We start from the raw sequence: 27,218 nt of genomic DNA, 5'->3' as shown, positions 1-27,218 counted from the left end.
CATCGATTGTCTGCAATCTTGGTCATTGATGTTTTAACCGATATTTCTTTAAAATTTTCAAAAATTTTCGGGTCTGTTTTCGGGCGATCGACACGGACCGTAATTGGATACCGCAATGATGACCATCGGTCAAAAATACAGTAGCAATGTGCGGGCGTTTCAAGCCGCCAAAAAACGAATCACACCTAATTGGATACTCCCCTTTAGTGTTTGTACTTTTTCTATTTAGTGCTTTTTAAAAAAAATTATATAAAAAAGTCACCATGCTGTTTACATTTGCCTTGTTATTTGTTTGTTTATTTTTATTAAGATCAAAGTAGCTATTTTTTACCTCCTTTCCAACAGTTATAAATGCAATCATCGACCCAGCTGGACACCTAGAGGTCATTACTAGTAACAAGAAAACCGCACCATCCATTCAATCATCAGCTTCTCAAGTTAGGACTAACAGTTCTGTTACGAGAACGGAGTCCCATCAACCAAGCCGTGTGAGAAATTACATCCATAAGTCTAGCTCGGGTTCTTCGAGATCACCAGAATCCAGCTTTGGTAGAGATGAGGAAGATGCTTATATCGTTTAATGTTTTTTGTTTTATTTTATTTTTATTTTTTCCCCCTTTGTTCTAGTTTGAATAACTTCTGTTAAGTGTGGCTTTTGGCAGAGTATTTCAAATGCTTGTGGTTTTCTGCAGGACGTCCAGTCTTCACCGATACACAAAGTCTGTGCCGTGCAAATGAATGTCTAGTTCTCTTTCTAAATCTAGCACCATCGACCATCTCTTGTTCCACATAGAAGCAACTTTACTTGAATCTTCTCCATCTTCTTTACAACGTACAATCTGTCTTTACTCTTACAAATGTGCCATAACGTTAGGATTTAAATGCTGTAAATGTTTATGCCAACATGTCTGACACAGATCTGTTTCTTGTAGCTAGATTGCACTTAGTGATCAATTTTCTCTAATGTAAAAAATAATATATATATATATATACGGGATACTTAGAGATGGTATAAAGAAATTGTGTCTTGCCAAAAAAGTGTTTTACCGTAATGCAAATATATTCACATCAGCTTGGGTTTACTGAACATCGTGACTACTATTCTGTTTATGTCAATGCCAAAATAGACTGTATCTATAAAACCAACTAAATTGATGGTTCTTGGCGCAAAATACTGTTGCTCAGGCCTGAGAATTTTGCCACATTTTGGAATATCATTTATAAATATTTTCAAAATGATGTATAAAAATACAGCAATTCCTCCACAATATCATCTAAAATAAATTATCTAGCAGAACTCCCCATAGTGACTGTAGTATGGAATCATTGTCGGGCAACAAATATAATTTCATTTTTTATTTTCGTTATGTAATTATAAATGTGTATTTTCAGCTAAAAGATTCCATATCTGTTAGTGCAGGGGTTCTGTAAACACTGGTGCCGAGATGTGGGGGCAGTTACTAATTACCCGGGCTTGTTGGAAGGGCCCGTGTCCACCGCTGCCACCCCTTCCCTACAGTTTAATTACCATGCTCCAGGAAGTGGGTTCTAACTCCTCTGCCGCGCCATCCTCCCAGTGATACTCTGGAAGATGGTACAGCACAGTGAAAGCAAAGTCTTTGCTCTCTAGTGCACATGCCATCATGCGCCTTCTTCCCGAATATCACTGGGAAGATTGCGGCGGCTGAAGAGGAGTGATCGGTTCCTGGAGCAAGCACAGTGAGATCCTGATGATTGTTGGCGCCCTCACCCCCAACCACCACCTTCCAGGTTCTGCACGGTGCAAGCGTACCCTGCAATTTGGGGTCATGGTCCTGCCCTGATTAGGCCGCACCCCCTAAAGTCCACAGCCACACACTCTACAGCCCTGTCTGTAAATTACATCTTTTCTACCTGTGAAGAGGATTATGTGATTACAGAGTAGACACTGGATACCTGATAAAAGTTTATTTAAACAATTGGTGAGAACAAAGAATTCTGCAGTTCCATTGTTTTATCCTGAGCCTCCAATCACAATTCCTGCACAATAGCAAGCCATAGAACATTCCATAGGTAAATCAATAGAATAAATGGCTTATATAAGGGGATTTTTGGATCACCTGCTGAAGGTACTTTATACTTCTGGGGGTCACAGTAGATGTAATGAATCCATCCAAACCACACATGGGTGATGAAGGTTGGTCCCGTATTACATAGGTAATCCTATAATGAACACTGCTCATCCTCAATAGGGTTTTCTTGCATAAATTCCTCCAGCAGTGGGATCATTTTTGTGCCATGTTGCTGTGGCAACATATAAGTTTGTAAAAAAAACAAAACAAAAACATTTTAAATCATTGTGGGACTATTTTTGGAACATATCCATGGAAACTGAGTTTCCCACTTTATTCAATCTTAGAGTAAAAAATATTTTATTCTAGCAGAATAATGGGTGTTTCCTCTTTCAAATGTTATTACACAAATGTATTTTTATGTAGATTGTGTCAGGATTCTCATTACATTTGAATAGGATGATTTTAGAACTTAAAACTGAACTAAGTATGTAAAGCTTGCCTTATGACCATTATCGGAAAGGCATATGTATAACTGTATGTTTACAGACCTTTTCTGTAAACTGAATCTCTTTCCGTGGTGTACCGGAAAGTCTGTAACATATATCGGCATGTATTGTGCCACAAACTCCATGTTATCTGTCTTTCAGGCTGTGTTTGATCTAATTGGCTGGGTGTATATGAACCATGAAAGACTGCCAATAACTTTTAATATCACATCGGGATCTACAAATTTGTTGGCTGGAATGCACCGTAAATGTGATCAGACAATAGGCAGTGACCGCATCTGAATGTATATGAGGTCATCATACGTTTAAAGTAGAGATCAGCGGGTTTGGATTTACTCTGTTCTTAACGCCAGAATTATCGCAAGTTCTTTTTTTCTGGATTTTTCTCATTGGCTAACCAAAACACGTGACAGCCGTGAGCCAATTAGGAGATTCGGGTAAATCCGAGTAAAACCGAACTCGCTCATCTCTAGTTTAAAGGTGGGGGAGGTGTACTAAAGCCTTGGACAGTGATAAAGTGGAGAGAGAGAAACTGCCAACCAATCAGCTCCTAACGCTCATGTTACAGGCTGTGTTTGAAATATGACAGGAGCTGATTGGCTGGTACTTTATCTCTCTCCACGGCTAAGCATCTGCCCCACAAATGATACAAACATTCGTACCTATTTGAAAGAGATCTGGAAAGTTGGGGGTCATCACAGTTGGGTTTTCACATTTATGAATGCTACAAGGTACATACTGCAAACTCAAACCGTAGCAAATCTGTGCAGGTTCATTATAGCTTATTACAGCCAGCCCACATATAGACAATGCTGTTGATGGAATTATTTTTTACCCAAATTTTTTTTTTTTTTAGTTAAGTGATTTATTTGACTGCTGCTGTTTTAGGGGATGAGGGAATCTCCTTCTGGTTATAGTACATATGTAAAGGTATGAATCTTCAGCTTCAGGCAACTTTTTTTTTTCTTGTTTTTATTGGGCAGACCATTTAATGCTGTTGATTGATGTCTGTGAACACAACTTTTTTTCTTGTTTGCACAATTGTTTTCATTTATGTATGTTATTTATTTTGCACATAGTTGTAAAAAAAAGTGTAAATTAAAACCACAGCTCTCGAATCAAATACTTTTTGTTTTAGGTTCAAAATCACTGTCAGATTCCCCCCCCCCCCCCCCCCTCCTTTTTAAACTACTGTCCTTATGTAATAGTTTAGGTACCACAAATTAGCTTACAACACGTTAGGCATTTACCTTCCTTTGTCAAGTTTGCATTTGACGCCGTGATTGGTTCACAAATGTGCTGTAATCCGTGGCTAATCAATCAGGTGTTTATGCTAATCATCACACCTAGAGCCTGATTGGCTGAATGTTGCTTCATATCACAAAATGGCTCAACTGTGAGTAGGGAGCAGATACAGTTAACATTGTTATTTATTTTCCTTCAAATTCTTTTCTTTTTTTTTAAAGTTTGCTGATAGTATTGTTTTAGACAGCTTAGAGGTGTATTCAATTAATCCACAAGTCGGGAAAACTGCATTTTCCGACTTTTTTAGGTCGAATCTGGATTCAACCTATTCAAGTCTGTTACCGTTTTTCCGACTTATCGGAAACAACGTGGATCGGCGGATTAGCTGCGGATCCACGTATTTTGTCGGTTTCTGACAGGTTTTTAGCCCGTTTTCGACAATGCAGATTCGACTTAAAAAAAAAAAAAAAAAAAAGTTGGACCGGCATTGTTGGAAATGGCCAGAAACTTTTTCGAAATGCCCGCAAATTGAATAGTGAAGTGTCTGATCCTCTCCGTTGGAGAGGATCCCACACAAATTGAATATACCCCTTTGTAGTAAAGGCTTCTTTCAGCAAAAGTCGAGCTCCTAATGTAGCAAAGAACAGCGTATTGAAATGCAAGACTTGTGTGGCAGAGCAAATACCTATTTGCTTATTCTTTAAAGTGGAGTGAAGAAAAAAACAATATGATAAAACAGCACATGTAATACCAAAATAGTTTTATTTTTTAATTAATAAGATTGTTTTTTTTTATTGTTTAGAACACCTAAATCTAAACATATTTCATAACCTTTATGAAAACAACTACTGGTAGTTTGCTGTAATCTATAGTAACCAATCGGTTTCTCTAAATTTCATAGTACAGTTTAGAAAATGTAAGCAACCACTTCCACAGACAAGTCCTTGCAAATAATGACACAGCCCGATATAATTGAGATTGGGTGTGGACCAATGGATCGACAATGTTATGATCGACACCAAGCGGCCGACATGTATTAGGGTGATGGGTACAAAATGTCGACAGGTTCAAAAAGTTGACCTGTCAATGGTCAACACACAAATGGTCGACATTTTTTGTTTTTTGTTTTTTTTGGGGGCCAATTATTGTATGCTGTATTTCATGTTGTGTAACCACCATCAGTACAAACGTGTACCCTCGCAGGCTCGCTCCATTCTACTTCGCTTGCCACCGGTTACTATTCTCAATAGATGTCCACATGGATAGTATATAAAGCATATGTTGAGAAAATATGGGAAAAAAACATGTCTATCATTGTAATGTCGTCCTTTTGAACCTGTCAACCTTTTGTACCCGTTGACCTTAAGCATTGTCAACTCTTTGTACCGGTTGACCATTTGCTGTTGAGCTATTGACTGTCAACCAATACATTGTCGATCTATCATCTGGATACCAGTGCGATTTTGTTTTGTGGCAAGACTACACAGACTTAGCCTATTGTTGAGGTACCACCCTGAGAAGTGTTTTTACTGCTCCTTTTTTTTTTCTCTTGCAACTAGAGCGAATCATTCAGGCTTCTGACTGTTTAGATGATGATGCATGGAGGGCCATCTAGTCCTCATGGGCATTATAGAATAAAAGGTCTAAGGGGCAATTATATAAATTTGTCTTGAATATCCATGTATTTCTGGCAGGCGTGGCACAAATTACTTACTCAGCTGGTAAGGATACTAGTCTCAGAGGCTATTCCCGGAGGCTTATAATGAGGACATATTATAGTGAAATTTGAAACTATGTTGTTAGTTTATTAAGAAAATTTGAACTTTATAAGTTTCAACATTTTACTTTCATAAAATTCCAAAGATTATACATTTACAGTGTTTGTTTCTTCTGCAGTTTCAATTATTTTAACATTTTGGTCATCCATGTGCCATGCATCTTACTGGTCATCCCCATGTCTCTTTTGTATGCAGGGTCAATAATATCCCCATTCACCTTCAGGTATTTACTTTGCTTTTGAAGTTTAAAATGATTTTATGATCATATACAACCTCAATGGAAACATAGAATGGAATGGTCATTTATAACATGACTATAAAGCACAATAAACCTTTTGTTGAACTGGTAGAATGTTTCCTACTGTAAAGCGATATAGAGGTTCTCAATTCTGAATCTGCCCTATGTGTCCAGTGTGTGAGGGGAGAAATGCTCCTGTAATCATATGTATGAGAAGCATGGTTGAGTTTAGTAACTCAGATCTAACACAGTCATGTAATTACAGTGCATTGTGTTTATACAGTGGAACTGAGCCAAAGAGAAAAATCAAGAGATTCTATTTTTAAGCCTCACTGATTTAAATCTATCAACAATGTTCTGTCTTTAGCAGCCTTCAAAATAGAATTCCAAGTAACACATTACAGTGCACCCGTTGCCTACAGAAAATAGGGGCACCACAGTGTGAGCTGAACTGCACCTCTAATGACCTCACGAAGATATGAGAAAGCAGCCTCTCAACTCTCTTGGACTTAGTCACCTCACTGAGGTATGATAAGGAAATCTTTAGGGCCTAGTCACCTCATTGAATTATTAGCAGGTGGCCTCTCAACTCACTTTGACCTTGTAATCTCCCTGAGATATGACAAGGCAGCCTGAGGGATATTGATCATTTCCTGGAAAGAGATAAAGTGGAGACATTGCTCATGGGGGGGGGGGGGTTTATCTAAGCTTGGAGAGGGAAAAAGTACCAACCCATCAGCTCTTAACTGTCTTTTTTTAAACACAGCATGTAAAATGATGGAACCTGATTGGTTTGTACTTTATCTCTCTCCAAGATTTGATAAATCTCACCCAAAGTGTAACCTACAGACCTAACTGGGGTATGGTAAGGCAGCTTCTCAACTTATAAGGACATTGTGACCTTTCTCAGATATGAAAAATCAGGCTTTCAACTCACCAGGACCTAGGGACCTCACTGAGGTATGAGAAGGCATCCACTAACTCACCAGGACCCAGGGACCTCACTGAGGTATGAGAAGCAGCCTATTATCTCACCAGGACCTAGGGACCTCACTGAGGTATGAGAAGGCAGCCTACTAACTCACCAGGACCTAGGGAATTCACTGAGGAATGAGAAGCGAGCCTACTAACACACCAGGACCTAGGGACCTCACTGAGGAACTAGAAGGCAGCCTACTAACTTACCGGGACCTAGGGAATTCACTGAGGAATGAGAAGCGAGCCTACTAACACACCAGGACCTAGGGACCTCACTGAGGAACTAGAAGGCAGCCTACTAACTCAACAGGAAGTTGCCTTTTCATGAGTAGACTCTCAAAGAAAATGTCTGCTTCCATGTGTGTGGGTCATTGATGCACTTTAATAGTACATTACATGCTAACCATCAATAAATGTATTCAGGTAGGAGAATCTCTTTTCTCATATTGCTGCAATTTGTGAACGTATTTTATTACCCCAGTTTCTCCTATTTATGCATCTATGATGCCTTAAAAAAATATTCTGCTTATTTTTGTCTTTTTAATAGTTTAAAAATTTTTGTTTTCCCATTGTTTCTTTTATGTACACTTCCTATTCTTGCACTAATTTTTAAAAGAAGTTAGACATGTATTACTATTTGTTTCTTCTTATTTGACACATTGGGTGGTAAATTTACTAAAGCTTTGAAAACTGACCAGTGGTGGTGTTGCCCATATCAGCAAATCTGATTGCAGTTATCATTTGTCTACAATCATAATCTGATTGGTTGCTATGGGCAACAGCACTACTAACTTTGTATCAGAAGCTTCAGTAAATCTTCCCCTCAGACTCATTCTCATCCTGGGTACTTGAAATTTGGGTAAAGGTTAATGTAAAAAAACAAAACGGACTGATGTGATAAATGCTGTTCTATAAGAATGTGTTATTTTTGTTATTGCACAGCTGCGGGGTATTTACAATTCTTTTAGGAGTGTTTTATGTAAAATAAATAAAATAGCAATGTTTTATTTCATAGTGCATGAGAATACAATCTGCTAATGCTTTCTGATACTCTGTATATTGCCTTCTGGAAAATATGGAATCTCTTGCTCTAATGGTATTGTGACAAATTTAGAAAAATGAAAAGCTTCTTTTAATTTGTTTTATATGTGCCCTGTGCTGATGATATTGTGCCACCATACTGTACATACTTCAGTGTTAGAGGGCTTGCAATGCTATGTATTGCAGAATCATACGGTCTTGCTGCTGATTTTAGTTTCTGTCATTCCAAATTGCATGCCACACAGATGCCAGTTCGCTGTATGACAGTAAATGGAATTATTTTAAAACTTGAATTTATTTCCTCCCCCCCCCAAATAAAATATCAGATTTTATGGATAAAAATGTTATGCTCATCCTACCATTTGTTTATTTTAACAGTAATTTATTTTAATTTCATCTGTACATTATGTCCAAAAGTGGTAACGTTTGTTCTTGAGACAAAATAGAATACTATTTTATCTAATTTTCCATAAAATATTGTAATAAATCATTCTTTTTTCCATGCGACATTGTAATGAGTGGTTTGTTTTCACACGACATGTTATCTGTGGTGTAGTAGGGTATGCCGGTGGCCGGGCTCCCGGTGGCCAGCATACTGGCGCCGGAATCCCGACCGCCGGCATACCGACAGCTGGGCGAGCGCAAATGAGCCCCTTGCGCCCTCAGGCTACGCGCGCCGCGCTATCTATTCTCCCTCCAGGGGGGTCGTAGACCCCCAAGAGGGAGAAAAGGTGTCGTATGCCGGCTGTCAGGATTCTGGTTCCGGTATACTGTGCGCCGGGATCCCGACAGCCGGCAAACTGAAGACCACCCGTTATCTGGGCCACAAAAAGTACAAAAACTTCTTGCATAAACCAGTTATCACTTGTACAGGAATCCATTTAAATCTCTTTGGATTGTTAATTTGGAATGTAGAAGGTTGTTAGAACCCTAGGGAGGTTAAGAAGGTGGATTGGGTATTTGATAAGCTTGCCCAAAGAGGTGATGTGCCACAAGCCCCTTCTAAATTTTAAGCCCTAAACTATCTCCATGAACCCATGTCATATCAGGTTTGCAAGATATCTTAAAGTCTTGTTTTATAAAGGATGGGAATTCCAGTAAATACAGCATGTAAAAAGTACTATAATTGGGAATGGGTGTAAGTAACCATTGTGGATGAGCACAGCAGATTTGTGGCGGAAAGAAGGAGTCGAATTGGGAGATATTTTTAGATAAGGGTGTAGCCATTCAATAATGTAAAGGGGCAAACACAAGATTTGTAAGGGTTTTTTTTTTTGTATGCATGCATATATGTATGTATGTATGTATGTATATTTTGTGGCAAACCAGATAATAATTGAATGTCCACACAAACATTGCTGAACCAACTTGCTGTAGTTTATTTGGTACTGTCAGGATGGCACAGACAGCATCAGCATTGGTCCCAGCAACACACCGTAATGTATTCCCGCAACCCTGTCACTGACTAGACACACTGGTTTCCTCTCAAATCACTGGCCAACTAACTTGGCGCCGGTCGCCCTGCTTCCAACACAACAACAGTTACTCATATCTCCTCCCAAGCGCTCACTAGCTAATAACACCCATGTGATCCACCTGTGCAGCTGTGATGTGTGTACAGGTATATGTGAGGATTTAAACCTGCCTCTAACATGAGTCTACAGACTCCCACAGAAAGCATTAGTCTCTCATAAAAGACAGGTACAACCTACTCTGTTTGTCACACTATAAATATTATATATATATATATATATATATATATATATACACACATATACAAATATCCTATGTTTGCACTATATTTGACAATATGGACACAATGGGGCCAATTCAGTAAGGATAGCAAATTCTGCAGCATTTACTATCCTTTTGCACACATGCTGGGGGCCGCCCAGCGCTGGGCAAGGCCGCCCTGCATGCTGACCGGCGCGCCCCCCCCTGCTACAAGCAGAAATTGCGATCGCCTCGCAATTTATGCTTGTCAGCAGAAACTAAGGTCGACTCCTGCCTGCGCAGCTTGGCTGCGGCCGCAGGGGTCCCAGCGCCATCTTACCTGTTGCGACGGCTGCGTGTGATGTCACGCAGCCACTGTGACCGTGCCCCCGACATGCACCCATTCGCGCCGCACAGCCTACCATTCGGGTTGCCCCGCCCCTGCAATGCTCTGTTTCCTCCCTGAAAACGGGGGGTTGCCGCCCCCCTCCCGCCCCGTGACTGCCTCTGCCTGATTGACAGGCAGAGGCAACCGCATTTTCTGCAGCCCCCCGCAGAAAATGCGGATGCATGCGCAGTAGGGCCCGCTGCACATGCGCCCGCGGCACCCCCGCAAAAATTCCGGCCGGATCGCGATTTGCGATCCGACCTGAATTAGCCCCAATATACAGATTAGCAGCATCCCTAGGGGTGGTCCTTTTGTTGGTCAAAAGATCCCAAATGTCCAAGAACTAATTTGCAAAAAAAGTCCCTGGGAGCGCTCATTATAAATCTGTCAGGTGGAACTTTCCAGTTATTCAAAGGTGGTTTTATCCCTTTTCAGAAGGTTCAGTTTTCTGGGTAACCAGGGTGATTGGGATTTTCACTGAAATAAAATTCTCACACCAAGATCACCCAATAAATAGCGATCAGCCTTTTAGTTTTTGTGGAACCAACAAAAAATATAATTATAAGAATGGTTTAAAAACTTTGTTCTTGCATCAATCGTAATACACCTTCCTGCTGAGAATCCATTCGGATTCCAAAATATGTAACGCGTTTCTTCAATATTTTGCCTTCATCAGGGGTGTTTTTACTATCCCAATATTTCCAACTTTGTCAGCAGCCACAGAGGTTGCATGCCTCATATATTAACATACTGGGTTTTTTTTTTAATCCTGATAGCTCTCTTCAGCAGCCACAGATGTATAGCAAATCTGCTGAAGGGTCCAATAACATGGCATCTTTCAAATATCCTCCATACAAATGGCACAAACATGTTTGCACTTTGCAGCAATCCCTCTGTGTCTTATGGTTTGTCCCAGGATCTCTCCAAATAATGAATATTGGAGCTCGGCACACCCTCCACCCATTATAGACACAGCACTATAGGTGTATGTGTGTATGTGTATATATATATATATATATATATATATATATATATAAATCAATTGCACTCCCCATTCCCAGTATTGGGATGCAAAGTGGCATGTGATCGCTTTGTATAAATAAAAACCACAGTGCTCAGCAATCACCATAATAAGCTTATTCACCATGACAAACAGGTGGGTTTTAGTTCATGAATTGATCAATGCAGGTAAGCTTGCAGCCCAATGTCAAGGGGCCCTATTTCACTGAAAGTCCTACTCTCACTCAGAATTATGAACCTGTGCCGCTGTGGAGGGCAATGTTGCAGCACTCTCCTCACCCGCAGCTGCACTTAGAGAGCGGGAATGGAAGCGGCACGGCGGACCGGTCTAGACTCTGGAACGCCAGACTGGACTGGCTCCCTACAGTGACATGTGGCACTATGGAGTTCTTTGTGACCGCCCTGTGTATGTGAAAGCACACTGTGTAAGTAGATGTGCACAGAGAGCTCCACAGCGGCCAAGATCACTGCATGTAGCTGGTCCTGTCCAATCTGGTCTGGCAATACCGGAGTCCGGACCATTCTGGCTTTCACCTAATCCTGACTTCTGCTCCCTCTATCCCCTGGCCACATCCATGACTTGTCCGCACTGACTGCCGAGACCCGCACTTACTCATATGATGAGATGCCACTGTGAGACGTCTGCCATAGAAGGAGTAAGCAGTGCCGGAGGAAGCCGGGCTGGATTTGAGATTTAAAGAGTGAGGCTTCAGCCAGAACTTCAGCTCTGTTATTCCAGGCACCTTTCAGAAGAGCCAAGGTTACCTACCTGAGTTTATCCGGGGATCCTGTGCTGTAACAGTCGCCTCTGGCACCACTCAAACTGGACAATTAAACTCATTAATGAGAGTTGTACCAGGACAAATTACAGCGACAATATGCCTCCACCAACCCCAAAGCACCCCCCTGCCCCGCTGGATAACACTAGTATTTGTAATTCCTCTCCAGTTAACAGAATAAAAACTGGATATGGGGGAAAAGTTGGCAATATTGGTACTCTCCAGTGAAGCCCGCCTGAGTACACTGCATGAGGCCACCGAGCATATGCAACAAATTGAAATTCCCTATCTTTGAAATGAGGCATATTTTTATTATTTAAGTTTCAAATAAAAACGTAACTTTCTAAAAAAATGTAAGGTGTGTTTTAGGGGTGTAGTATGTGTTGCCGGAGGTCGGGCTCCCGACGACCAGCATACCGGCGCCGGAATCCCGACCGCCGGCATACCGACAGCTGGGCGAGCGCAAATGAGCCCCTTGCGGGCTCGCTGCCTGCACGGTGACACACCACGCGTGCCACGCTATCTATTCTCCCTCCAGGGGGGGTCGTGGACCCCCAAGAGGGAGAAAAGGTGTCTGTATGCCGGCGGTCGGGATTCCGGCGCCGGTATGGTGGTCGTTGGGAGCCTGACGACCACCCGTGTTTTAGAATAAGTTCACGCATACTAATGGAAAAATGAATCAATTGATTTGTTATATTGGGTGCACCTTTGTATGAAGGATGAGTTACATACTTAAGGAAGACTTATATGTAGAAAGTAAAGGTTGAACTCCAAAGAGAACGGTGAATAACACTATAGAGCGTTTGGCACTCCTGAAGACCACACACACACACACACACACACACACACTCACTCTCTCTCTCTCTCTCTCTCTCTCTCTCTCTCTCTCTCTCTCTCTCTCTCTCTCTTCAAATGGTCTCAGGACAGAGACGGTTTTGAATAGCAAGTATGCACTAAGGGCCTAATTCAGCATGGCTCGTTAATCTGAGAAATTGCAGTTGTCTGCGAACAGAAAGGCGCCGCCGGACAGAAAGAAAATACGCCCATGTAAATTTGTGAATGCATCGCAGATCACTATACAATTGCAGATGCATATGCAAATCCCGGAATATCAAAGAGTCTTTGCCGTCTAAGCAAATGTGAGTAGGTCTGAGGCTGTAACTAATCTGCGACTGAGACGGGACTGAAAGTGGTCTGCGCTGGCATCATATACCCTCCCCATAAATGCCTTGGCACACCTGCGTTTTTTCTGACACCCAGAAAACGGCAGTTTTCCGCTCAGAAATGCCGGCTTCCTGTCATTCAAACAGCGGCTGCATTGCATTTACAATCTGTATGCATTTTCTGTCGCTATTACCCCACACGCGTGCACAATGTGAATGCTATGCATGCGCAGTCTTTTTATAATTGCTCTATTCGCGAATTCTCTAATTAATGATCTATGCTGAATTAGGCACTAAGTTCAATGTATTCAGTTCAGACTGCTGCTCCCCACTTTAAAGGTGGTATCTAGAAAAAGAATCAGAGGTGGCACTTCATAGTGCAGGACGTTTTATTCATAAAAATTGCTAACCACATTTAAAACCGGTCACAGAGGGTATTGCTCATACCCCAAACTGAGGAAACTTTGGGTACGAGTAATATCTGTTTTAAATGTGGTCATCCATCTTTATGAATAAAGTGTCTTGCACTATGAAGCACCCCCTTTGATTCTTTTTATATATGTGTGTGTGTGTGTGTATATATATATATATATATATATATACACACACACACACACACACACACACACACACACACATATATATATATATATGACTAAGGGTGCTCCTCACCTTTATGGGGGAAATGCAAGTGTTTTGCACGCTGGCGGCCACTAGATGGTGCCCGAGGGAGCAATGCAAGTGTTGCTCTGTGCAGGAGTGCACATCCGCCGGCGCTGACAATGTTGTATTGTTCTGTCATTCTGATGGGCTGGTAACTAGTATATATGAGAGAGAGACTACCCTGAGTACAGAGCCTGAGTGGGGCTGAGGCAGCCAGATACAAAGCTAGCCAGGCTGAAAGACAGTACTGTGAAGACTGCAAGACTTTGTGATGCAGACTAGCTGCTCGTTGTAGAGAGGACCAAGAAGTGAGCTAGGCTGGGTTTTTCTTTTTGTTTTTTTTAATAAAATAACTGTTTATAGAGTAACCATAGAATACCAGTATAACAGTTATCAGTAACAGAATAAGTAACAACAGAGCTCCAGCTATACCATCAATCAGGTGATCCATTTTTAGTAAGAATTGTAGAGTGGGGTAGATTTCCCCAACGAAAATGGTACGCAGGACTGTAAGGAGAAGAGAGAAAAAGATTGAGAAGAGGAAGGAGAAGAGAAGAAAGCAGAGCCCCTGGGGCAGGGCCTCAGAGTGAAGATCGCAAATAAGATTTTCGGAACTGGGTAGTTTTAAAGAAATGGTGATGGAACATTCTGGGAAGCTAACCATGGACTCCATACTTTATCAAATGATTTGGCCAAGTGATTAGTTTTGCTTGTCATACAGTTGTGCTCATAAGTTTACATACCCTAGCAGAATTTGTAATTTTCTGGCCATTTGTCAGAGAATATGAATGATAACTCACAAACTTTTCTTTCACTCATGGTTAGTGGTTGGGTGAAGCCATTTATTGTCAAACAACTGTGTTTACTCTTTTTAAATCATAATGACAACAGAAACTACCCAAATGACCCTGATCAAAAGTTTACATACCCTGGAGATTTTGGCCTGATAACATGCACACAAGTTGACACAAACGGGTTTGAATGGCTACTAAAGGTAACCATCCTCACCTGTGATCTGTTTGCTTGTAATCAGTGTGTGTGTATAAAAGGTCAGTGAGTTTCTGGACTCCTGAAAGACTCTTGCATCTTTCATCTAGTGCTGCACTGACGTGTCTGGATTCTGAGTCATGGGGAAAGCAAAAGAATTGTCAAAGGATCTGCAGGAAAAGGTAATTGAACTGTATAAAACAGGAAAAAGATATAAAAAGATATCTAAGCAATTGAGCATGCCAATCAGCAGTGTTCAAACTCTAATTAAGAAGGGGAAAATGAGGGATTCTGTGGAAACTAAATCACGGTCAGGTAGACCAACAAAAATTTCATCCACAACTGCCAGGAAAATTGTTCGGGATGCAAAGAAAAATCCACAAATAACTTCAGCTGAAATACAGGACTCTCTGAAAATAAGTGGTGTGGTTGTTTCAAGATGCACAATAAGGAGGCATTTGAAGAAAAATGGGCTGCATGGTCGAGTCGCCAGAAGAAAGCCATTACTACGCAAATGCCACAAAGCATCCCGCTTACAATACTCCAAACAGCACAGAGACAAGCCTCAAAACTTCTGGAACAAAGTCATTTGAAATGATGAGACCAAAATGTAACTTTTTGGCCACAACCATGGGGGTCATTCCGAGTTGTTCGCTCATTGCCGATTTTCGCTATATTGCGATTAGTCGCTTACAGCGCATGCGCAAGGTTCGCAGAGCGTATGTGCTTAGTTATTTTACACAAAAGTTAGGTATTTTACTCACGGCATAACAAGGATTTTTCATCGTTCTGGTGATCGTACTGTGATTGACAGGAAGTGGGTGTTTCTGGGCGGAAACTGGCCGTTTTCTGGGAGTGTGCGAAAAAACGCTGGCGTTTCTGGGAAAAAGGCGGGAGTGTCTGAAGAAACGGGGGAGTGTCTGGGCGAACGCTGGGTGTGTTTGTGACGACAAACCAGGAACGAAACTGACTGAACTAAATCGCAATGGCTGAGTAAGTCTCGAGCTACTCAGAAACTGCTAAGAAATTTCTATTCGCAATTCTGCTAATCTTTCGCTCGCTATTCTGCTAAGCTAAGATACACTCCCAGAGGGCAGCAGTTTAGCGTGTGCAATGCTGCTAAAAGCAGCTAGCGAGTGAACAACTCGGAATGAGGGTCCATAAACGTTACATTTGGAGAGGAGTCAACAAGGCCTATCATGAAAGGTACACCATTCCTACTGTGAAACACGGAGGTGGATCGCTGATGTTTTGGGGATGTGTGAGCTACAAAGGCACTGGAAACTTGGTCAAAATTGATGGCAAAATGAATGCAGCATGTTATCAGAAAATACTTTAGGAAAATTTGCACTCGTCAGCAGGGGAAGCTGCGCATGGGACGTACTTGGACGTTCCAACATGACAATGATCCAAAACACAAGGCCAAGTCGACCTGTCATTGGCTACAGCAGAATAAAGTGAAGGTTCTGGAGTGGCCATCTCAGTCTCCTGACCTCAATATCATTGAGCCACTCTGGGGAGATCTCAAACGTGCAGTTCATGCAAGACAACCCAAGAATTTACAGGAACTGGAGGCTTTTTGCCATGAAGAATGGGCAGCTTTACCATCTGAGAAAATAAAGAGCCTCATCCACAACTACCACAAAAGACTTCAAGCTGTCATTGATGTTAAAGGGGGCAATACATGGTATTAAGAACTGGGGTATGTAAACTTTTGATCAGGGTCATTTGGGTAGTTTCTGTTGTCATTATGATTTAAAAAGAGTAAACACAGTGGTTTGACAATAAATGGCTTCACCCAACCACTAACCATGAGTGAAAGAAAAGTTTGTGAGTTATCATTCATATTCTCTGACAAATGGCCAGAAAATCACAAATTCTGCTAAGGTATGTAAACTTATGAGCACAACTGTATATACCAATCCAAGGACTGCTTGCAGTGATGGTAAGGAGGGCATCTTCCAAACCATAGCTATTTGACAAGTCGTTGTAGAAATAATGTGTCGTATCAGCTTATTTTGATACCTAGTTAACTCAGGAAAGCCCAATGGGAGTAAACAAAATGTTGGGTCATGAGGAACAGAGACTTCGAGTGTCTGTGTAATGAGAGATATCATTTCTTTTCATAGCACAGCTATCCTTGGGCATGACCACCAGATATGGATGAAAGTGCCCTCCTCCAAGCAACCCCTCCAGCATCTATCCGAGTGATCAGGGTACATTGTTTGTAAACGGGAAGGTACATAGTACCACCTATACATTACTTTATAGACATTTTCTTTTACTTTGACACAGGTGAAGCTGGAGGCTGCGTTTTTCCCAAATCTCCTTCCATTCATCAGGATCCAAGTTGGTTCCTAAGTCTTTCTCCCAGGTGGATTCATGGGGGTCCTGAACAGTAGGTGCTTCCATAACCAATAGAGCATACAAGACAGAAATTAAAACTTTGGATGAAGAACATCTCAAACAGAGAGACTCAAAATTGGTAAGGGGCCTATTGACCAGTTGAGTGCTCTTCTTAGAGTGGAAGTGTCTAATCTGTAGATATTGGAAAAAGAGCTAGGCTGTTTTTCATATATATGTAGTCCATGCCAGCCTGGCCCACTGAAGGTGCAGAAAAACATAAGTAACCAGCACACCTCGGGCTGTCTGTGAGTTCATCTCTGGAGGCAGCAGTGGTCAGATGGTCTGGGGATTGAGAAGACAGTGGTGGTGCCCCCCACAGTGTGGCACTCTACTCAGCTGTGTACACTGCGTAATGGTTGGGCTGGCCATGGTTATACACATAATGCCCACAGTAGCAGTGCCCCATATACATATAGGGGTCTATTTACTAAGCCTTGGATGGAGATAAAGTGAACAGAAATAAAGTACCAGCCAATCGGCTCCTAACTATAATTTTTCAAACCCAGCCTGTGACAGGGAAGTTAGGAGCTGATTGGCTGGTGCTTTATCTCCTTACACTTTATCTCCATCCAAGGCTTAGTAACTATACCCCGTAATGCCTACAGTAGTAGTGCACTTTACACATAATGCCCACAGTATTAGTGCCCCTTACATATAATGCCCACAGTAGTAGTGCCCCTTTCACATGATGCCCACAGTAGCCATATGCAGGGGAACTGCTTTAATGATATGTGCAAAGCAGTGAATGGCTGATGAGTGTTCCCTGCTATAGCGTAATGGTAGAGGAAAGTAAAGCTAGTGCTCCTGCTTGCTGCAATTAACCCCCTGTTCCTTAATGCATTGCAGGGGATAACAGTAGTGCAGATGAGAGAGTGTTAAGAAAATGGTTTATACCTTGGTAAATATAGATGCTAGTGTAGTGCTGGGTCAGGGATCTCCCAAAAAATACTGGCACCTTATAATATCAGATGATGGAAGTCTTGCTGCATATCTAGAAACAGTTTGCTGCCCCTATCAATAAAGTAATTGTCATGAGATGCTAGTGCGGCAATGACAATTCCACTTGTCAGTGGTGTGCCATATCAGGTGTCCCGCTGTACTATATGAGAGAAATGTCATGATGTCTCTCCCTACACACACTGCGGAAACTGGAAGGCGAAGCTCAGGAGTGAGCTCCAGCTGCGGGGAAGGAGCCACCAGATGCCTCTGGTAACAAAATCTCAGCAGGCACCCATCAAAGTGATTATATCCCCACACTGCCGATGCAGCACGGCGGTTCCCTCCACAGTGTGATGCTCTGCTGCATACCTGGCATAATGGTGGGGCCAGCCCTGCTTCCAGTGTGAGCACTGTTGTGGAACTATTAGCAGCTGCTGCCGGTGGTCTCACTAACATGATATGATGTTGTCTGCAGTACTTCATAAGTGGTCTTGATGTGTGGTGTGCAGCAGCAGGCGCTGGGTTCAGGACTTGTAGCAGTCTTTTTCAAGTTTTTTTTACACATTGTAAAAGACTGCTACAAGTTAAAATGCATTGGTAGAAGTGGCTGGGGATCAAGATTGTAATATTAATGACCAGAGCTGGGACCCTTTGGTCTTCTGAACACTATCCAAGACAGAAGGTCATTTATTACATCTGGGACTATGCTCTGTAGATCACTAGATCCAGCAAGTAAAATCAGCCAAAGGTGGACTCTTTTTATATTCATCTTAATAAATTTGTCTGATATACTACACTATGAGAAGCACCTTTTGTTTGAGGCCATCTTATAAGGGGAGGAACCAACAGACCCTTAAAGGCCTCTTATGTGCGGTGACTCAGGCAATTACTTTGTGAGTAGGACCAAGCATACTTCCTACATGGTGTTCAGTGATTATTACTACACAAAAAGTGTGTGTTTTCTCTCTCTGCTATCTTGCTGAGGTTGTGAGAAGTCTTTGGATTATTTGTTAGATACTATACATCATATGTCCCAGCAAAAGTAGAACTTTGAGCCTACTGCATTTATTATTTTGAGAGGTGAAGGTGACCACCAATGAGTTTGGAGCTGCAACTCATTGTTTGCACAGATTTACAACTTTAAGTTTTATTATAAAAGAAACACACTAATATTAAAAAAACATATTTTCTTTATTATATATTGAGATAACATTTCATATTATTGAAATCATTTGTCAGTAAATAATACAGTAAATAATACATATTGATACAAGAATGTTGACACCATCCCTAATGCTTATATATACAGAATATTTTGTTTGATAAGCTCAGATATGTTAAAGAGCAGACACAATAAACTTAAATTCCATTTTCCAGAAATAACATTTTCTTGGTTATATTAAAGATCAGTATTTAAACCCCATATCTTAAACAGAGGACATTTATCAAGTACATGTTATTGTATTAACATAGTTTATAATGTGGTTAGTACACATATTATATAGGCTGATATTGGTAATCATACTGTACATTCATATTGTTTGGGCTCCGAGATAAGCAACTTTATTGCCTTAAACCAATGTTCAATTTCTGCCAGAACCTTAGAAGTCGTTTTTCACTTTACAGGAAAAGAAAATCAGGAATTTGCATTTTAAAATATGTTATAATTTGTACATTTACCACTGTCAATGGTATCCATTCTGTCTTTGTAATTTGTAAACTTAGAAAAGAGTCTCTTTATCAACATATATCTTTGATAATATGATTAAAACATATGGAAACTGATTATGTTCCTGCAAATTAAAGAGAAGTGCTCATATAGGTACTAAAATATTGGTGTTTTCTTATTACACTTGCAAAATAATTGGGATTTAACCCGCACAAAACTTTTCTGCATGATTCATTTATTTGCTAATGTAAATATATATTTTTTATTTTACCAATTAGAAACTAACTAGTACAGCTGTTGCAAACAAAATAACAGTATTATAATCTTTTATGATTGTATCACTGTGATATGAATTAAGCCAATGAAAGCACTGAGAATGAAATTACGAAGAAATTGGTCAATATAAGGTCTATAAAATTAGGAATATATTGAAACAGTGTTGACTATTAATTGAAAGCCAGTGGAATCTTGTTATTAATATTGATACAGATTGAAGTTATAGTTCGGAAAACATGCTACTAAAAGTACGAAAACAGTAGTTGCCGGCACATAAAGTACAGTTTTAGTTAATTTAGTATGATTTTTATAAACCCTGATTTTAATTTATAGATGAAAGACGTTTTCTATATATTATGTCCCCAAAATAAAACTCCCATGTCAGTATACAGCAGGCTGTTTACAAACCATAATCAATGGCCATTCAAAGAGGCTTATTTAAAGTTAAACATAACAAAGCAACTCTTGCATACATGCAAAAATGTGTCTGCATACTTATGTGTTTGAGGCTGTATTGTACAAGGCACATATCTCAACAAAAATACAAATTTAAATCTAGTATATAGATATGCCTTGCTCTTCATCAACTGAGTCATTTAATAGTTATCTTAATCTTAGAATAATACCCAGCTGTTTAAAGTATTTATTATTATTAACAGGGTAACAAACCCCTTGTTGCATCCAAACACTTATAATGCAGCAGGTGTATCTGGCTGAAGAAGTTATCTCAGAGTAGAATATGAACTGATCACGTGATGTTTTCATTCTATCCTGCTGTCCAATTACCCTGGCCACATGGCGATACATTTTGTCATGGGTTTCCTACCCTGTTAAAGCAAAGTTATTATAGAGATAACATTTTTCATTTTATGTTATTTTTTTTTAAAAGGCATAGTTAAATATGTTGTGTATAATAACTGATTATATCAGTATATAACAGGTTTTTTTTCAAATGATTTATGGAAATAATTTTTAAGCTGAATTAGGTCCATGATACAGTATTCATTTAATGACATGTAGTACCCTTTTTATCCTGCATATGTCTTTATTTTCTCTGTTTGTTGCTGACAGATGGATTTCTATAGCAATTTAAACAAAGTAGGTCAGAGTTTAAAACCTACAAAACAGGTGATAGATTTTGAATAATACAAAGGCAGTGTATTTTATTTAATTAGTTTGCATAGCTTTAAAAAAATGGTTATTAATAATAATAATAATAATAATAATAATAATAATACATATTGCACCATACATGGTACTGCTATGCAGAGATAATCACCTTTAGATAAAGGATAATATTTAGAGGAATGAAGATACAGAACAGAAATCAATGTTCACAATCTTGGCAAAAAGTTGTAAGTCCAACTTTATTTGTAATACATTTAAGGGAGTTGTTTTGAAGTTCAATACACTGGCAAGCAGAGTAGCTACCACAAAACTAAAAAGTTACAACTAGTTCAAACTCATCAGCACATAAATATATAGAAATATGGAATATATATCCAGTAGTATTGTAATGATGACATATAGGGCCAAACTCTATTTCAAGAGAAAGCCCGCTCAGTTAGACATTAGCTCATCTGGCAAAAACTTAGGGAGTATTGCTTCCCAATTGTGAATCCACTTACCAGCTGACAAATGCTGGAAACATACCAAGTAGATACACTTGATGGACTATATCATCATCGGAGTCATGGATATGGAACATAGGGTGTACCTAACTGCTGTACACCCAAGGCATTGCAGTGAATATATGTACAGGTCAAGCTCATATGACTCCTTTGGAGCATGACTGTATAGATTTTTTTTTAAACCTAGTTGCAACTTTTTTACAGTCTATGTGGTGACTAACTAGTTGTTCGTGTTTGGAACTATATACATTCCAATTAACAAATGTGACTTGTGGTATGTGACTTTTCATGAAGACTGAATTATATTTAGGTCAACTTTTTTGTTGTTGTAATAGTAATAATAATAATAATAATAATAATAATAATAATAATATATTAAAGGTGACCATATTTATAAAATGAAGGCTAATCTTTGTGTTATTCCAAAGGGTGATATTTAGTTCTGGCAATGTTAATTTAATACCTAGCTTGATAGATCATTATTTGCAGGCTTAGAGATAATATTTTGTGGGGGTTTTTGCAGTACAGAACATGTTTAGATTTATTCATTATTACTAGTTTAATTGCTTGACTCTCTGCCAGTTTGATGGAACAAGTTTTCATATGACAGGACTTAGCTGGGTGTCACAAAGAAATAGTGTTATAAAATTGTATACCATGGAAATATGAAATCTATTTTAGCTGAAAATGAATGATTGCATTTTTTCTAGATTTTCATATTTTTGCAAGTTTGCATTATATTTAACACAAATTCCTTACAATAACTTAAAACATTAATATATTGAAATAAAAATAAATTCTGTTTCTTTTAAGTATATAGAAAATTTGAGGCTCCGATATATTTCAGTTTAACCCCCAAATATAATTTTAAATTTTATTGTAAAACTGTATTAAACATAATTACATTTATTTGCGCTGGTTCAGTATGAAAATTAATTCTAGTTTCAATTTCATGTTTCTTACTTAATCAATATCAATCTATTAGTATGAATGTTGCCAACAAAAATCATATGATTCCTTTTGATTGAGTGGTATTGTGATTTCTTTTGTTTTTATCCATATAAACTTAATATTTGTCTTTATCATTTGGATTCAAAATGTCATTATGTTTATTTTTTTATTTCACTTATTTGGATGACTTGGAAGAACTTTCTTCAGCGTCTTCTACTTCTATTGTAAAGATTTCAGATTCTGCTAAAGATGCCCCTGTATCTCTCACAACTGAGGTTTCAGGTTTCTGTTTATTTTCTGGTTTAGCCATGGTAAAAACTACTTCTTGTTTCTCCACCTTTGCTTGGTCAAATGATTTTTGCTTTTCTGTAGAAGAAAATGCTAGTTTGGGAAATTTATACCAAGGAACTTTCCCTTTAGTTGTTGTTGAACCTTTTTCAGTTTTCAAATCTTCCTGTTTTTGCTCTTCTGTGTCACTTTTACTGCTTTCAGTCTCATCTACTGAAGAAGAAAATCCAATGTTGGGTAACCAGAACTTAAACTTGCTTGGTGATTTTTGAGTTGCTTCCTTTTCTTTTATGCCTTCTTGCTTATGAATGGTATTTGCAATTTCTTCTTTTGAAAGCAAAGGAAAACTAGAGACCATTGTTTGGCTGGATGACTGCACCTCAAATGTAAATGTCTTCATCTTTGGTACATGGACTTTAGATGACACAGTTTGTTCATTTTTAACAAGTTCTTCTGTGGATTTGTCCAAACCACTTTGAATGGACTGGGAACCTTCTGTACTCCTTTCCTCACAGATCCCTTGGTGATCTTGACTTTTTTCTTGGCCATCTGAAATCTGAATTTCTAAATCTTGGGTATTAACTGCTGTGCTCACCTCAGGTAACTTGACCTTCAAAAGTGAAAAACCATATGTTGGAGTTTGCATTGCGGATGAGGAAATCTCATATTCTTTCACAATTCCTGAGAATGTTTTTCCCACTGTTGTCCTGCTTGGATCGGGGGACACATTTTCATATTCACTGTGAATTTCTGCTGAACTGCTGTCTGAGTATAAATCTTTATCACTTTTAATTGATGTCTCCATGAGTTCATCTGGTGAGGGGGCACTGCATCTAATGTAGTTTATATGGGAGATTTTGACTCTCTCTAATCCTCCACCATCTTCACCAACAGGCAATCTAGATTCTACATATGTTATTTCAGTCTCCCTAGTATCTGAGTTTAGATTGCTCTTCTTTTCAGTCAATGAACTGTCTACTTGCAGTGTTACATGATCACTCTTTAGTTTATCACCAACTTTATCAATAATTTCAGTGTCCTTAGACTCCAGGTTGGCGGCATCTACAGCATTTAGTGATTTTTGTGACTCTAGTGCTTCAGGGATATCCAAGACAGACTTATTTGCAACACAACTAATATCCACAGTTTGCAATTGTTCCTCACTGTTTAGATCATACTCTGGGAGGACTAAACTTGATTCATCATGACTAGCATTAATATCGAAAGACTCATCTTGTGGAGCAGAAAATGCTAAAACAGGCAACTTTACTTTTGGGAAGGATAACTTAAATCCTTTTTTGGTTGGCTTCATTTTAGATTCACTGCTTTTGTGTTCAGGAGAAACAGAGATGTGTTTTTGTACCTCTAAAAGAACTGGATCATCTTCATTATCTGGAAATTCACCACTTAAATGTATTGCCTTGGTTTTAAGAAGAGGTGTTTTATTAGTTGTAATGATGACTTGCCCAGGTTTATTTTCTTGTACTTGTGCCTCTACAAGTAAGTCATCATCTGTGGTATTAGTATTGGAACTGTCCTCTTGTGGAGGCATAGCTAAAATCACTGGTGTTTTGAAATATGGAAACTCAATCTTGATTTCTTCAGCAGAAGGGTCAGGCATTATCATTTGATCAATTTCATTTTTTTTTAGTCTCTGAACCTCAATAGTAGAATCCAAAAGAAGCATATCAGTATTACTCTGTACAATATTTTCTTCAGACTTGCTTCTATCATCTTGACAGTCATAAAAGTTAAATGATTCTGCATTGAGGTCTATATTGTCAGCTGTGGTTTTCATTGATTGTTTAGAAAGTTTCTGAACATCTGAAATTTGTTGAATTTCAGTAGATAAGTCATATTCAGAGGATGCTTTGCTAGTGTCAGAACTGGTATTCTCATTGATTTTTTCTTTTTTTACTCTTAAAGTAAGAGAAGGCAGTTTAAAAGATGGTAGTTTAAATGGACTTCTCGGTTTTTCATCAGCTGGTAGCTGTGTTTCGCTGTCTTTCTTTTTTATGACATCTTTATCCTCTTTGGTAATGCTGGATTCTTTAGCAGGAGAAACCTCCATAGACTCTTTGACAATAATATCAGGTTTCTTGTCAAACTTACTAAACATTTTTAATGTTGGCATTTGGAATTTCCATATAGGAGATGCAGTTTGTTCTTCAGTAGTTTTAATCACCTCTTCTTCTGTTAAAACATTACTTATAATACTTTCTTCTATAATGGAATCCTCCAGTTTAGTTCTTTTAGTATCATCATCATCACCACCTGTAAGAATATTATCTTCAAAAACAGCAATGCCAATCTTTGGTGTTGAAAATAGAGGTGAAATAATTTCAGATGTTCCTGGTACTGGAGACGGACACAAAATATTGCCATCTTCTGGTGATTCAGTGGTTTCAAGTGGTTTGGATGTAGGAGAAAAAGAACCATCTGAAGCATGTTTTTCTATTGGCTGCAAAGTGGTCTCTATGGACATATCTAGATGAGACACTCCAGCTTCATCTACTTGTTTAAAGGGAACATGATCAGATCCTTCAACTGTCATATCATACAAAATAACATCTTTTTGTGCCTCATCAATGCTAGGCTGTGTTTTATTAAAAGATTTGGTAAAGTTGACCTCAGAAATTTTGAACTCGGGAATATATTTTTCTTCAGATAAAACTGTGTGTGTTTCGTCCTCTAGTCTTAGTTGTTGTACTTTTGCATTTATGTTATCTATAGCTTTAATTATGTCTTCATTTTTCCTAAGCTTGCTATCAATACCTTGTTTATCATCTTTCATCACCAAAGAAATGTTTTTACTTTCTATGGGTACAGTAGCTTCTTGGGCTTTAAATATATCTTCTGTTTCTTCTTTTTGTGGCAAAATGTCTTTGGAATAAGTAAATTTCAGTTCTCCCTCAGACGTGCTGTGAATTTTCTCTGTTGAACTCATTTCAAAAGTTGGAGAATCCTCATCTGCAATAGATATACTTTCTTGAAGAACTGTAATGCCAAATCTGGGAAAAGTAAGTTGGGGAAATAGGGTTCTGCTCCTTCTCTCAGAAACTACACCATCAGCTTGATGTGGACTACTATCGACTGATATGTCAATTTCCCTTTCACTGGGAGACACTTCTGTTGAATAAAATGTTTTTCTCTTTCCATCTCGCCAAGCTTTTGATTTCTGATGTATATCCTTCCATACAGTACCTTCAGTACCACTACCTGATGTTTCAAAAGAATGTTTAAGTTTATTAATATTAAAATCTTCAGAGGTCATAGTAATACTTTCTTCAAAAACATGGACACCAACCTTTGTCATTGAAACATTAGTACATACAACACTTGTTGCTGTTCTGGTATCTAAATTAGTATTTGAAATGGATGAAACCTTATCATCATAAGGAGTATTCACAGCAACTGAAGCTGTGTCAGTACTATTATTACTTTTGTCAATTCTTGATTTGTCAACTGTAATCTTTTTAAAGTCTATATTTAAAATCTTAAAATCTGGATGTTCACTATTAAAAGAAACTTCATTAGAAATGCTTGAAATTTCTGGTGTCAATTTTTTATTTGAAACAATTTCGGTTTGTGGAGTTGTATCTGAGGATTTCATGTCACTCTCAGATACTGACACATCTACTGTTGTCTCTGCTGTGTGTACACTATCTTCAGGTACTTCCTGAGAAGTATCAGGCTCTTTTGTTTCAAATTCAGAAGTTGAAATTTCTGTTCTCAATTTATCACTTGACACAATTTCGATTTGTAGAGTTGTATCTTTGGACTCATGTACAGTAGACTCTATTTGAATTTCCTGTGCAGTAAATAGTGGAATGCTGAATGTGGGCAATTTCCATCCAGTTGTTTCCTTGCCCTCTTCTATGGTTGTAGTTGTCACTTCACCTACAATCTTTGAACTCTCTTCTACAGTCTCTGTTATGTCTATTTGCTTGTCAACTGAAGTGTCCAATGTGGTTACTTCTGTTTCTGGTGTGATAACTTGTACAGTTTCTTCATGAATTGTTACTGTCATTTCTGTTTTAGGAGAGAGTTCTTCAACTTCACCTTTTTCAACTTCAGTTTTTATTTCAGAGGTGGATAAATCATATTCTAGTAAAGGAGGGGTTTGATCTTTTTCAGGACTCAGCACAGTTGTAATTGTTTTCTCTTCCATTGTTACCTTTTTTCTGTGCTTTTTAACTTTGCCCTTTGCTTTTATGCTCTCTTCTGTTGGTGACCCTTTATCAACATCAATGAATTCTACAATAATTTCTTTTGGTTCAACTTGCAGTTCTTTGTCAATATCAGCCTCATCAGCTTCTGCTTTTTCTTCATGAGTCACTGACTTTTCTGCCTCACTATATACTTTCTCCACAGCAACACTTGCTGTCTCAGTTGTTATTTCTGTGAAGGAGGGGGTAGTCTCCGTTGGTAGAGGAACAGGCTCAGTAGGTTCTGATGAATTTACAGAAGTCCCTGTTTCTAACTCACTTTTTTCAACTTCTTTG

At 39.0% G+C, this 27,218-nt stretch overlaps 2 protein-coding genes across 10 annotated transcripts in view; one reads left to right on the top strand and one right to left on the bottom strand.

Moving 5' to 3' along the window:
• Positions 1–8,344, top strand: part of CEP170B (centrosomal protein 170B) — a 102,883-nt gene extending 94,539 nt beyond the window's left edge. For all 9 annotated transcript variants that reach the window (XM_063947411.1, XM_063947408.1, XM_063947410.1 and 6 more), the window contains one exon: positions 346–8,344. In XM_063947411.1, coding sequence (XP_063803481.1) covers positions 346–581 — 236 coding nt within the window. In that variant the 3' untranslated portion in view covers positions 582–8,344. The remainder of the gene's footprint in view (positions 1–345) is intronic.
• Positions 8,345–19,070: 10,726 nt separating this feature from the next.
• Positions 19,071–27,218, bottom strand: part of LOC134980546 (protein AHNAK2-like) — a 230,390-nt gene continuing 222,242 nt past the window's right edge. The window contains exon 8 of the mRNA XM_063947402.1: positions 19,071–20,670. Coding sequence (XP_063803472.1) covers positions 20,626–20,670 — 45 coding nt within the window. The 3' untranslated portion in view covers positions 19,071–20,625. The remainder of the gene's footprint in view (positions 20,671–27,218) is intronic.

This window comes from Pseudophryne corroboree, chromosome 12, assembly GCF_028390025.1.
Source record: "Pseudophryne corroboree isolate aPseCor3 chromosome 12, aPseCor3.hap2, whole genome shotgun sequence".
In the NCBI taxonomy this organism is placed as follows: Eukaryota; Metazoa; Chordata; class Amphibia; order Anura; family Myobatrachidae; genus Pseudophryne; species Pseudophryne corroboree.
The sequence above is the reverse complement of the archived record's forward strand: the minus strand, read 5'-3'. Positions and strand labels throughout refer to the sequence as shown.